The following is a 12,493-nucleotide window of genomic DNA, read 5'->3' on the forward strand; positions in this document are numbered from 1 at the left end:
AAGCCCAATCGGCCTATCTGCATACACGAGGAGCAGCTACCCGGAACCCTGCTGACATCGCTTAGTAGTAGTATAGCACAGGCGGCCATGAAATCTCAGTTGATCCCGGAGCACTGCCACAGCTCCAATCGCGCTGTATCTGGCATGAAAAATCGGCGCCATTTTGGGAGGGGTAGAATTCTGACTTTAGATTTAATTTTGTTCTGATGCGTTTGCGTTTGTCTCAGGATGTCACGCGCGAAGCCACGGTTTTGTGTGAAGTCCGCATGTCGGGGAAACTAAATGATTGAGTGTTAACCTTTCTCTCTCGCCAAGGCTTTGGGATATGTCCATGGCTGTCGCGATATTATATCATCCCATTATGGCCGACAATAATCTGCCACCAAACCTGGTCAAAAAGGTATTTCGATACTGCTGAGCAATTTATAGCGAGCGCCGGACGACGGGATAGCCTAGTATATTTGGTGATGGTGGTGGTGGGTAGGTTTTGGTCAAGGACTGCACGAACAACTGGCAGTCTGCGGTGGACCGGAAGATGGACCTGTAAGACTTGGCCATGTAGCCAGCGGCAAGTATCGGTGTCAATGAACTCATGACGAGAGACCGCGTTGGTACCCAATCATGGCCAATCCTTTGTTAACGGGTGTACATGGGACATCAAATATGTATCTCATAGGTAGAAAGGTACATGGGTACCTAAGTGCCCAACTGGGAGGGTTTCGGGATGGAACTACCGGTCTTCCTACTGCCAGTGTACATTAAAAGAGACTCTCGCTTGTCCCGCAGAATAATTTACGTTAAAATCCTTTTTCCTTGAATGAGATAAAGTTATTTCAGGCGGGAGTGTCTGTCTGGAAGTTCCTTGTTACAGGGTTGATATGATTTTTCTCTTGTTTCATCTGCCGGCTGCGCTCAGCACTGGGAATGGCGACGGACACTCTCCCGCTCTCTTTTTGACTTCAGCATTAGTGTGCTGTTTATTACTTGATACTAACATGATGTCGAGTCTCTAGTGTGCGAGAATTTTGTGTTCTCTAAGCCGCGGGTACTTTGTCTGTCATACTTGTTGTGCATGAGACGCAAAGAACGTATACCTATCGAATCTTACAGAGCGATACGCGAGAATGTGGGAGCCTGCCCTGTTATCAGCAGGTAATCGAGACGGATGAGTGATTAAATTATCACAAAGGAATCTGTTTAGTGAGTGAATTAGAGCAATCTGTAATCTCGGGGTTTCCGACAACAGTGTCATGAAATGCGAACGCCAGCTCAGAGAGAATCACGAAATACAGCGTCTTGGGAGGTGGCCATCCATGTGACAAGAAATTGGCGCACTGGATTTAATCTGAAAAACAAATTGCTATCAATTTCTGGCCTGCCTAATGGGGTTTCCAGAAGAGCCGGTGGTGACAGATCGTAACGCAGGAATACGCCCCAAAAGGACCGAGACTGCATAGCCTGGTTTGAATCAAGGCCACGGTAGCCAATTAACGAGGTGCAGTAGCAGCATCCGTCACATTGAGAAATTGCCCTATTGAGGAGCGAGAGGGCGTACGGATGTCTTATTGGGTGCTCGCACTCGACGAGGTCTTCCTGCCCATTCCTTTGCCCCTTGCAAAGGCCAGGGCTACCGCTGTTTAACCTGGCCATTCGCTGTGTGATGTTATGACATCGGTCTGATGATAGCAATGTGTAAGGGGCCTTTTGAGTGTTCACAGGTTGTGCTCTGAGGCCTCCACTGCATAGATGAGACAACTTGGGTTGGCGTAAAATTGGTTTCATTCGAGAACCTGTAACAGGTATTCAGTCCACAGGTAGCGTCAACTGGCCTAGACAAGCTCCGTAAGCCACGTCGTCCACAGCGTAGCCGCTGATCTTATGGATGGGACGGCACAGAACGTAAGGTCAGGGGACGACAGCTATCGTAAAGCCCCGCGCTTTGCGACGGGCTTTGGTACTTACGACCCCGATGCAACCAAATACCATGAATAAGCTGCTGCTCCTTGCGTCCCATCTTCGGTTCTTTATTCGATTGATCAGTCACCGGTTAATGCTGAGAATGCTCTTATACCTCGGAGAACAACCGAGCAAGCCGTATCATGAGATCTGCACATGACTGTTTCAGTGAATATGTATCCCATGGAGGTGAATGACGTTCACAGACTTTCCTGTGAGAGCATGTCGCAGGACGTTTCAATAAGGGTGTAAATGCCCTTGAGCTGTTGGCGGAGCACAGGTATGCCCCGTGATCATCATGACAGCAATCTTTCAGTAAGAGTCGATAACCGTACCTTGTTGGTGTTATTTTCCCCCTCAAGCAACCCGTTTGTATTGCCAAGGATGAAGTACGCTTGCAACCCTCCCCTGCTGTTGTATCAGTAAAGCTGCTCTCCCAAAGTCAGTTATGGCGCGTACGAGATAATGGAGGCTCCGAATGCTACCCTAGGTCTCTCATGTTCCGGATACTCCCACATACCCTAGGACCAGTGTGGCAAGATGATCTTAGGCCCTAGGATATCGAGGTTCATGTACGGATCAGTAAGCTTGTAGTAGGGATTGACCAAGTCTATGTCACTTGAAATCGTTAGCTGTCACATCGAGTGCATCAAAATGATTTACATACTGTTAGAAAATATCTGACTGAAAGGTCATACATATTCCTGGTGCGCTTAGTGCAACACTAAGTTCACTCGTATGGGGTTGCAATAGGAATCCTGTGGGCAATTCCTGTCAAGAACAAATTCGGTCGATATCTTTCTTCAATGAGCCCTTGGGCTGCAAGCCATGCAAACACATGATTTAACCAGTAAAGCCGAAAGTCAGAATATATAAAACAAACGAGCCATACTTACTCCATAGGAGTATGATCTCGAAACCAACGCTTACCAGGTTGGAAGATACACACATCAAGGTAGCCGCCTATACACTGAGAGAGGTTAGCTTGTAGCACACAACAATTGATGAGAAGATATATTGCTTGAAGCATGTTCATCATACATAAGACGTATGAGTTGCCATGAAGGTAGCCCTATCACCGACGGGAAGCAAGCGAGTTCATTCGTTGATGAGGATGTAGATAGAGGTTCCGATAGAACGGTTAGTGGGACCTTCACAAAACCTCGGCGCCTGTAAGTGCCTTAGGCATCCTACTCCATCCCTGTGAAATGGTACTTCCACGGACCGAGCTGCCTTCCGATACAACTACAGCTTTACAGAAAGACCAAGGAAGAATTAACACAATAAAAACGTGATTGGCCTTTAAGAAAGCATAGATTAAGCTAAAACAACATCTGTGAGCGACAGAGATAAGAATATCCTTCTAGATCGGATTGCCGACGCATTCCTGTAACATTGCTCATCAAAACGAGCCCTGCCGGAGGGGATAAAAAGTAAAGAATTTTGAAATCATACTGAAATGTCGACGAGGAGCGGTGTGGCGGGGAAAGGCTAGTTGACTTTGACGTCAGATGGCTCGAGCTTCCCCCATGACAGTCAGTGCTGAGACTGAGAGAGTTCGACCGACCCAAATTACGGACGTTCCATGTCCATGCCGTAATCGCGTTTCCGTCCCATGTATGTTTGAACCGTCCGCATACGCGATGGGCTGTATCTGGACAAGGCCGATACTTGCCGCCTTCCGTTGCAGTCCATTGAGGTGAGAAAGCAGGAGAAATGAAACAAATCTATTGAAGATTCTTGCTGCTATATAACCTGACATTCTGGAGAATTTATCGCTTCGACAGAAAACATAATCAAAGGTCTACCTTGATGAGATTATCCGATTGATGCAAGGTTATTGAGCTGCCCAAATGAGTTTTGAGACTGACGAGTCTCCATCCGAAGACCCAAGCGGTCAAGCTTCAACACGTGGAGTGGAACAGATCGACACCCAATCTGCTTTGCCATCGTGCCGGTCGGTCTTCAAGAAGGGAACACATTGTTAATAGTGAACTACTATATAGATCCGCCTTCTACCTTCGTTTTGTACTTCCTGGCAACCTTTTGGCTGCAGGATGGATAAGAAGTCCGTATCTTGGAAGACAGAAAGCTTTCGTCATGGCTACGACACGTGCAAGGCCCTTGATCTTAGGAGCGTCTATAAGACTTCCTTGTGCAACATACAACTTAAGACTTCAGTAATAATACTGTGGTAATTTTTATCGATCTAATCTACTGTGACAGTCAAATTTTAATCGCCTGCTTTTTCTCTCGGTGATGCGTAAACTTAAGTAGACTCAATGGCTTAGTCCATCAATTACACCAAATGAGACATGGATACCTGTTCAACTTTGACCTGAAAAATAAACAAAAATAAAAAGAAAAGAAAAGAAATCAGGCGGCCGAATCCGCAGTATTCAATCTGCGGTAGGCTACTCATACATCTGGGTAAGATTACATCTTCACTGTGTAAATCTAATAACGCTAATATTTAATGAGAGGACGCCGTAAGTCCATTTGACTTCGTGGGATAAGCAAGTCAGGTAACTTCGGCCGGTGACGAACATGGAGTGCTCCATACTAAAGAATTGATGACTTCGGAAATACTACGAAGAGTGATGAAGTCGCTTCATGACTTTTCCAATGTTTGTACTAGTTACAACCATTCTAGTAAATAGCAGAGGCTTAATAGTATCCAGGAGATTTACACGATGTAGTGTACCAAGTGATGGATGTCGGATGCGATCGATATACTAGTAAATATATATCTTAGTACTGTATTGATGCTTTATTTAGTCCCGTTAAAAGTAAGTAAGCAGTCCACACTGGTCGCAATCTCGGGAAATGAATTGAACGGCAAATATTCTTCTGCAATCCTAGGAGACTGGCCGCTGTGACTTTACCCTTCTTCAATTAATGCGGAGAACCACCAATAATTACTGTGCTGAGCCTAAGACATCAATGTCGCTCATTCCGCACCGGCTGATATTTGCTCGCTATCTACCTGCCACAGGGAAATGGAGTGTCCTAGGGAGTCTTACCTAGATTGGTCATATAACCGAGGCTGACCGTGGCTTCGATTGACTCCGCTGACGTTTGGGTGTATCAACGCGTACGTAAGAAAAGCAAGAATCGAGCCGCGCTTCCTGCGTAGAAACACAATGTGATTCCATGGCAAGAAACTGCATTGTGCATTAGTAAAGTGTCAGTCTGTGTGATAGCACGGCGCTTGTTTTCCTTTCCTTTCTTTTACTTCTGATTTTGAATTTCATCTCAAATCTTTCTCCAATCCTACCTGTCTACTTCATTCAGCCCGTTCCCTGTTTTTATGCTTCGCGTCTTGAGGTGGCATTTGCGTTTGTTGCGCATCGAGCCGTTTTACCTTATTCTTTCGTTTTCTAAGGCCTACCACGAAATCCTACGTAAGAAGAATAATCTCTATTACTGCTTTTCCATCCGGGGTGGGGGCAACGCAAGTAGGGGAAACAAAAAAAGTAAGAAAGAAGAAATGATGAAAGACAGCGATGTGCAAATCGAAGCCAGTAGCATAATCCCTCTGGTTAATGTAAAACCATGATTCGCAAAACAAACCAAAGAAAATCCAGCTGAACCAATGGGGGGTGGCTGGTCGAGCTGACCCAAGGTCATACAGGTTTTGTTCCCGAGGGCGATTCGCCAGATTTGGGTTGCACATGATGAACATCACGAATTCGGGATGGCCGGATGCTTTGCATAGTAGTTATAATGGGCAGTTATCTCAGATAAGAAATAATATGCTTTTTTATTATTTATTTTCATGGCTTATTAGATGTAATTCAAGGACACGGGCGAGAATTGAGGTGTGATATACGCGCGCACACACACACACACACTCTCTCTCTCTCTCTCATCCCAGTGTCAATCTCCACCAAACGGGCTGAGAAATTGGAGAAAGAGAGGAAGAGAGAGAGAGTGTGTGTGTGTGAGAGAGAAGGGGGGTGGGGGAAGGGAGGTTGGTTTTGTGATAGTGAAGAGTCGTGATCGAGCAAGCTAGGCCCGGCGGCACGGAGGGAGAGAGAGAGGGAGAGGAAGAGCAGAGAGAGCGCGAGCGTGTGCGTGTGGTGTGTCCTCGACCCCAAAGTTTTCCGGGCATCCATCCATCTGGTATTTAGAAGAAAGATACCATACGAGACAGATGATACCATGACCATACAAGACGGGAGTGCAATACACGCCTTACCCAGGAGGGCAAAGAGCGCAGACGCTAAGTGGAGCGAACCCTGGGGTTGATACCGGACAGTATGGTCGTGGCCTTTGTTGGTCTGATTCATCGCCGCCTTGTCCGCTAACGAGCTGCCGAGCCACTCAGCTACCCTCTGAGCGCGTCCGGTACAAATGCCCCATCGCTCGCCCCTTCTTCTCGCTGCGGCTTTCTCTCTCTGCTCCCTCTCGTTGGTCATCCAACCTCTCCAGTCCTTGCGTGCCCTCCAGTCAACAACGTCGGACTGTCCTGGCTGCGCAGAGCCCATTGGTTTCCTCCCAATTTGTTTTTTTTCCTACTCGCTGCTTGCTTGGGCTGGCTTCAGATTAACCCGTCTGCTCTTGTCCAACCCAATCACTGCCCGCCTTTCCCTTCCTCCCCCCCCATCCGCTTCACTCTCGTGATTGATCATTTTCCTTCCTCCCTTTCTGTCATTACCACGGTTGTGGTCGAATCATCATCTAAGGTACGTTTAGCCATATACTACCACTTACTACTACTGCTGCCCCTTGCTCAACTTTGTATTTTTTCCTCTTCTGTGATTGCATACTTTAATTTGACGCGCGCCCAATCATTTGTATCCTCTGCTGTACCGAGGCCGGATCTTCACTATTCATTGGAAGTTCTCACTCACCCTCTTCCCCCCCGGGCTCCATGTTGTTGCCTGTTCTTCCATTGTTTGTGTGCATCAGCTTTCTGCTGTCCAAACAACTGGTAGCTATGACCATAAGCTACAACCCTCTCCACTGATTCTAGTCTATTTTTGGTCTTTTACATTTCTTTGAGTTCTTTGCTTTGTTTTCCGAACCACTCCACTTTTCCTATTATTTTTGTTCTTATTTTATCTTTTTTTTTTTTTTTTTTTTTTTCTTTCTGAACCAGGTGTCCGGAATCATGACATCCCCGGGTAGTGGTACTTAGTAGCATTGAGGCTTTTTTCCCTTTCTTTCTTTTCTTATTATTTGCTTTTCTTTCAGGACTCCGGGTGGCCTACAGCAGCCACCAGCTGCTGCTCATGCGAATGACTCAACGAGACAGAAATTTTTTTTTTGTCTTTCTTTTTTTTTTCTTTTTTTTTTTTTTTTTTTTTTTTTTTTTTTTTTTTTTTTTTTTTTTCTGTTATACATACCCCTTCTGTTTATCATATACCATAAACACCCCTCCGTCATCTGTTTTATAATTTCCCATTTTGTTTTGCCGCTTCGGTCGCGGATCAACCCGGGCCGGACTGACATCAGCGGCAGCCTACCGTGCGGTGAAAGAAACGGACGTTCCTTTGCTTGTCCGCCTTTCTCTCGTTGGCAGAGCTTCGTCGCGTTGCCATCGCCCCGCGAATCATCACAGGTTCCTTCCCTCGTGACTGAAAGCCCTCGTCAAATCATTACAACGAGTCGCTTTCAGTGTCGCTCTGCATTGGAGGCTTTTCTGCCACCTACGGAGAATAACCCTTGATAAAGGTAATTAACCTTTTCAAACCACGAGGCAAAAGTCCGCCTGTTGTTGTTCTTGGCTCCCTCTGGCCGCGGCCCGCAAACCGCGACAGCTGTGATTCCCTACTGCCCACCCTCCCTCCTCCCTTCTCCCCTCCCAAAAGTTATGGCTGGCGTTACCCACCCTCGAAGCAAATCAAACCATTAGAATTAGTGTCGCATGTACTTTAAGTACTGCAGGCAAGACCCTCTGCGACTCCTCCTATCATCCCTGGTCCCTGTGAGCTTCTGCTATCGCTTATGCATTGTTATGTTTTCTTGTCGCGTTTCAGTTGCAACCCCGACTCCCCGCCCCATGATGGCCCAATCACCACGCGTCAATCCTTGCCTTTGCCCTTCTCTGACAGCTATCTAACACCATGACCTGTCAATAGGCGCGCATCCGATTTCTACGGTCGGAGACTGCAGAATAGCTCTTCCATCACGGTTGTTTGATTCCCTGATTTTAAGTGCCGCTTTTGCGCGCGCGCAAAACTCCGCCTACCCTTGTTTGGGGTCGCGAGTGCGTCGCTTTTGAACAAGGTATGTTGCCGGCTGCATCATGATTCCGCTTGCCAACGCATACATCCTTCAGCCCTGAAAAGACTAAACCGCCACGATGTTTTCCCCCCTCCTGCCTCCCCCCCACCACCACCTTGACAGTTCCTATCCCCCCCCCTCTCTCCTCCAATCGTGACAGCGCACAAATCAGGAGTCGAAACTCTCGGGACGGTGGGAATGATAGATGCTAATAGTTTTTTGTAGCCCACTGAGCCGTGCGAGCCCCTCTCAGGCGTACCCTGACGACAGCGTCGAGTGGCATTATAGTTCGAGAGCCTGCGGACCAGGATATTTCCAAACTCCCGGGCCCAGACGGACTAACTCACCAGGTTGCTCTAGCACCGCCTCATACGAACGTGGCCAAGCAGCCTGACGAATTTAGGAGCTGAGCAGCATTACCCAGGTAGCCTGCCAGTTGTCGTCTCCTTATACTTGCGTAGTCTTTGTGTGTCTGCGATAGACTTGAGCGCCATTATCAAGAAGATCGCGCTTTGTCTGACAACGCATCAAGTGCGACATCTTGTCGAGAGCATCCTGGTTCCCTGCATCGAAGCCCAACCACGTTACACTTGGAGGCGAACGTAAGATTTCCACAAAAAGACGCAGAACCTCCGGAAAAAGCGGGTTGAAGCATTTCGGCAAACAAGCGTTCACCTTTGGGCGAATTTCCTTGACGCCAGAAGTTGATGAGTGGGTGTATTGGCAAAACAAAAACAGAGGTACGCGCCCTCGGTGTAAGCGCCTTTCCTCTATTCCCATCCAACCCCCACCCGCAATCCAGTGACCGTTTGGCGCTGCGCTCCATGCTGACACTGTCAACCAGAGCCTGCAGACTTTCGCAGTTCACTCGTCGAATCAGTAAATAACCGCCTTTCCTTTGTGCACGACGGTGATATTGTCAAATGCAACTGTGTTGTTGACAACCTATCATTTCTCATTATTTTCGCCACTTCGGTCTCAGACGAGTGAAGCTCCTTTGGATTGGCCCATCTTTGGCAGTATTATTGGTTCTAGCCTCCTGGTTCCTGACAGCCAGGGTACTCCAATCACGACTCGAATCGGAAGCCTGACGGTAATCACCGTCGCAGCTCCATGATGGAATACCCGCCGCAGTATCAACAGCCTCATGGCCAGCATCCCCACGCTTCCTCTCACATCACTGCCCCGTATCAGACAGCTCCCCAAAATGCTGGGTCGACGGTGGGGTCAATGACTTCTCCCACCAACCCCCAAGCGCACATGCAACAAGCTCACGCGACACATCAAGCGTCTCCCATTGTTCCCTCACAATCTCATTATCAGCCTGCTCAAAATGCCCCTGGCTCTGTACATCAGCAAATGAATTTCCCCCAGTCGTATGGAGTTACCACGGCGATGCCACAGACATATGGTATCTCCCCTACGCAGGCAGCCGCAATGGCCACCGCTGCAGCATCGGGTCAATTTTATCCTCTCCATCAAGACTCGATGGCTGGCCAGATGGCTCCGGGTCCCCGCGGATCACCGCGCATGGCTGGGGTGCAGGTCAAGAGTGACCGCAATCCTCGTTCACCACCCCAGATTCCCGGCCAGATGCCCTCAATGGGATCCCAGGTACAGATGTCCCAGAACGCCCAGATGCAGCAACGTCGCATGAGCCATGTCAGTAGTCCGCATGTTCAAAATGCGCAACCACTTATCAACCATGCTGGACGGCCTTCGGTGCCCCCATCTATGCCGCCACCACCACAGCCGCCTGTTCAGCAGAGCCAACCTTCGCCGGATATGGTCGCCGGCGCCGCTGAGGAGTCACCTTTATACGTGAACGCGAAGCAATTTCATCGCATCTTGAAACGACGAGTGGCTCGCCAGAAACTGGAGGAACAGTTGCGGCTTACTTCCAAGGGTCGCAAGCCATATCTGCACGAATCGCGTCATAACCATGCCATGCGCCGCCCTCGTGGTCCTGGCGGGCGGTTCTTAACGGCTGACGAAGTGGCTGCTATGGAGAAGAAGCAAGCATCGGGGTCTACGACCGCTGGACTCGAAGGCGCTGACGATAATGCGGTGAAACCACCTGGCGATAACCCGCCATCCGCGCAGAAACGAAAATCAAGTGATGTCAACGATGACACCATCAATTCGTCTAAAAAGACGAAAACTAGCGCCAAGCCAAGCACCAGTGCGGATGAAAGCGAGAATGAATCTGCTGAGCTGTCCGACGAGGATGGTTGAGCGTTGCCTCGTCCTAGGACCGTTTTGCGAAAATGTTGCTCACCACAACAGCCCTTTATGATGGATGGATGTCTGGATTTTCTTTAACCCCCGTCTTCCTTAACCTTTACTCCCCGCAGCGAGCGATGCGCAACTGCCCCATCTTCTCTCGTACTTATTGACGCTATTCCCACCTCCCTCTGGTTTCTTCGGAAACGTCTCGTTTCATCCGTTTGAAACTTTTATGTCTGTTTATATTGTTATGCTGGCACGAAGTATTATTACTATTTTCCTTTTTCTTTTCATCTAACGATGTTCAGCCTGTTAGGATTGCATGTATGAGATGATTATGTTTTGTTATTTTTTTTTTTTTTTTTTTTTTTTTTTTTTTTTTTTTTTTTTTTTTTTTTTTTTTTTTTTTTTTTTTTTTTTTTTTTTTTTTTTTGTTTTTTTTTTTTTTTTTTTTTTTTTTTTTTTTTTTTTTTTTTTTTTTTTTTTTTTTTTTCATTTCTCGGGATGGTGCACGATTCTCGAACTTATGAATTGTTACGTTCGTCCCACTGTCGATGCTGCATGACCCGGTTTCTTATTTCCAAAGGTCGTGGTTCTCACAGCTGGCGGCAGCCTTTTTATATGTCTTGTCGTCAAAGTCTCTGTCGACAGGCAACTCAATGTCATTGGCAACTTTGGTGTACTGTGTTCTTTCTTCTCCTGTCCCTGAGTCCACCGCTTTGATCCGGATCCGTTCTTTTGCGTCTTGCTTCGGGCCTTGGTTGGTATTAGATTGAAGCCCATCGCTGGTAAAATAAAACCCCGAGGTCAGGTGGCGCGGCGACAGAGCTTACATCCCTTGGTGGTGGATGATGCACGCATGTCTTGGTTCCGTGTCGCGGATTGTCCCAACACACTTGAAGTTCAGTGCAGTTAGTCCGAAAGTCGTTTCTCTCTGGCCATTCGTTTCGATATGGAGAGTTCTCGACTGGAGAATTCCACGACGGACTTCATCCCGTGGTTTTTCACGGAACATTTCGATTGACTGTTGGAGCCACTGGGGTAGTGCCTGAATGTGACCTGGGATCTTTCTGTTGTTGATGCGATTATGAGACTACATGGGGCGCCACTCTTTCTGAATTTGCATTGGAGAGTGGTCTGACATGCGAGGCTGTGATAGTCTGAGGCTACCACGGCCGATGCTTCTTTTCCTCTGCCTTTCTCTGTTGCCCCCTTTTGATGCCTCGTTTGATATATTACCTTGATCTTCAACGGATGATTCCCCTACTAGTCGTGTACAAATATCAAGACATACTTGGCGAACTCGTTACTGGTCGTGCTTGCCTTGTTCTCGTGGCTTGACATTAGAGCAGGTCCCTGCGGTGTGAGTGCTTTAAGTAGAACAGAATTAGCAGGCCGCGAGTCTTCACTTTGCCCCGGATGAAAAAGAGGGGAGTGAAATTGGTATAGTGAATCCCGAGTGCGATGATGCTGACAGAAGTTGCTTTTGTATTCATCGTAAGGCAGGCTTCGTAACGCTGCTCCTCAACACCAATGCTGGTTCTATCTTTCTATATTCCCCGGTCGGATGTCAATCTACGGCTACGACTGAGCATCCCGCGCCTCTATTTTGCCACCAGTTGCTAGCAACGTATCGTTAGGACTAGACCGAGAAATACTCCACTTACTCCACTTTCAAGGCTCCGAGATATCAGGTGAGTGAGAACACATTATAAGATTGCCTGCCATAAACCTTTTCAGGATGGGGGTTTGTTGATGAGAGACGAGGCGTACACACTGTCTATCTATCCATCTCCATAATCTTTGTTGGAAGAAAGCGGCGACAAGAAAGGGAACCCGGGGGCGCTATGCCCGGTCGGGACTAGGTGGCCTCCCTTCTCCGGCGCTCCAGCCTCACTTCCCAATCCTGTGTCTCTCCTTCGCTGCTTTCCCTTCCCTCTCGCTTTCTCTCCACCTCTTCCCTTCTTCTTCTTCTTCTCTCTTTCCTCTCCCTCTCCCTCTCCCCCACAACACATCCGTTTATATATCATCCGCCTTGCCCGGTGATTATTCCCGGTCTGTTGCGATTGTCGTCTGTGTC

The 12,493-nt window shown here is 47.9% G+C and overlaps 6 protein-coding genes across 6 annotated transcripts; 2 read left to right on the plus strand and 4 right to left on the minus strand.

The window, feature by feature from the left end:
* Positions 1 to 1,176: 1,176 nt before the first annotated feature.
* Positions 1,177 to 2,168, minus strand: BDQ94DRAFT_136733 (uncharacterized protein). Its single transcript, XM_026764933.1, has one exon. The coding sequence runs from the start codon at positions 1,780 to 1,782 to the stop codon at positions 1,270 to 1,272; it is 513 nt and encodes a 170-aa protein (XP_026630634.1). The 5' UTR covers positions 1,783 to 2,168; the 3' UTR covers positions 1,177 to 1,269.
* A 309-nt stretch (positions 2,169 to 2,477) lies between these two features.
* On the minus strand, positions 2,478 to 3,018 carry BDQ94DRAFT_166780 (uncharacterized protein; the record flags this gene model as incomplete). The annotated part of the gene is made up of 3 exons (XM_026770631.1): positions 2,478 to 2,566; positions 2,887 to 2,926; positions 2,998 to 3,018. The coding sequence occupies 3 exons, from the start codon at positions 3,016 to 3,018 to the stop codon at positions 2,478 to 2,480; spliced, it is 150 nt and encodes a 49-aa protein (XP_026630635.1).
* A 2,676-nt stretch (positions 3,019 to 5,694) lies between these two features.
* Positions 5,695 to 6,298, minus strand: BDQ94DRAFT_91451 (uncharacterized protein). Its single transcript, XM_026776834.1, has one exon. The coding sequence runs from the start codon at positions 6,246 to 6,248 to the stop codon at positions 5,754 to 5,756; it is 495 nt and encodes a 164-aa protein (XP_026630636.1). The 5' UTR covers positions 6,249 to 6,298; the 3' UTR covers positions 5,695 to 5,753.
* A 2,029-nt stretch (positions 6,299 to 8,327) lies between these two features.
* Positions 8,328 to 8,632, plus strand: BDQ94DRAFT_91472 (uncharacterized protein). The gene has a single exon (XM_026776835.1). It carries the CDS (start codon positions 8,393 to 8,395, stop codon positions 8,579 to 8,581), a length of 189 nt encoding a protein of 62 aa, XP_026630637.1. The 5' UTR covers positions 8,328 to 8,392; the 3' UTR covers positions 8,582 to 8,632.
* Positions 8,633 to 9,303: 671 nt separating this feature from the next.
* hapB (transcription activator HAP2) lies at positions 9,304 to 10,422 on the plus strand (the record flags this gene model as incomplete). The annotated part of the gene is made up of 1 exon (XM_026770632.1): positions 9,304 to 10,422. The coding sequence occupies one exon, from the start codon at positions 9,304 to 9,306 to the stop codon at positions 10,420 to 10,422; it is 1,119 nt and encodes a 372-aa protein (XP_026630638.1).
* Positions 10,423 to 10,898: 476 nt separating this feature from the next.
* Positions 10,899 to 11,873, minus strand: BDQ94DRAFT_136743 (uncharacterized protein). The gene has a single exon (XM_026764934.1). It carries the CDS (start codon positions 11,194 to 11,196, stop codon positions 10,948 to 10,950), a length of 249 nt encoding a protein of 82 aa, XP_026630639.1. The 5' UTR covers positions 11,197 to 11,873; the 3' UTR covers positions 10,899 to 10,947.
* Positions 11,874 to 12,493: the final 620 nt, after the last annotated feature.

This window comes from Aspergillus welwitschiae (genome assembly GCF_003344945.1).
Source record: "Aspergillus welwitschiae strain CBS 139.54b unplaced genomic scaffold BDQ94scaffold_4, whole genome shotgun sequence".
NCBI classification, from domain to species: Eukaryota; Fungi; Ascomycota; class Eurotiomycetes; order Eurotiales; family Aspergillaceae; genus Aspergillus; species Aspergillus welwitschiae.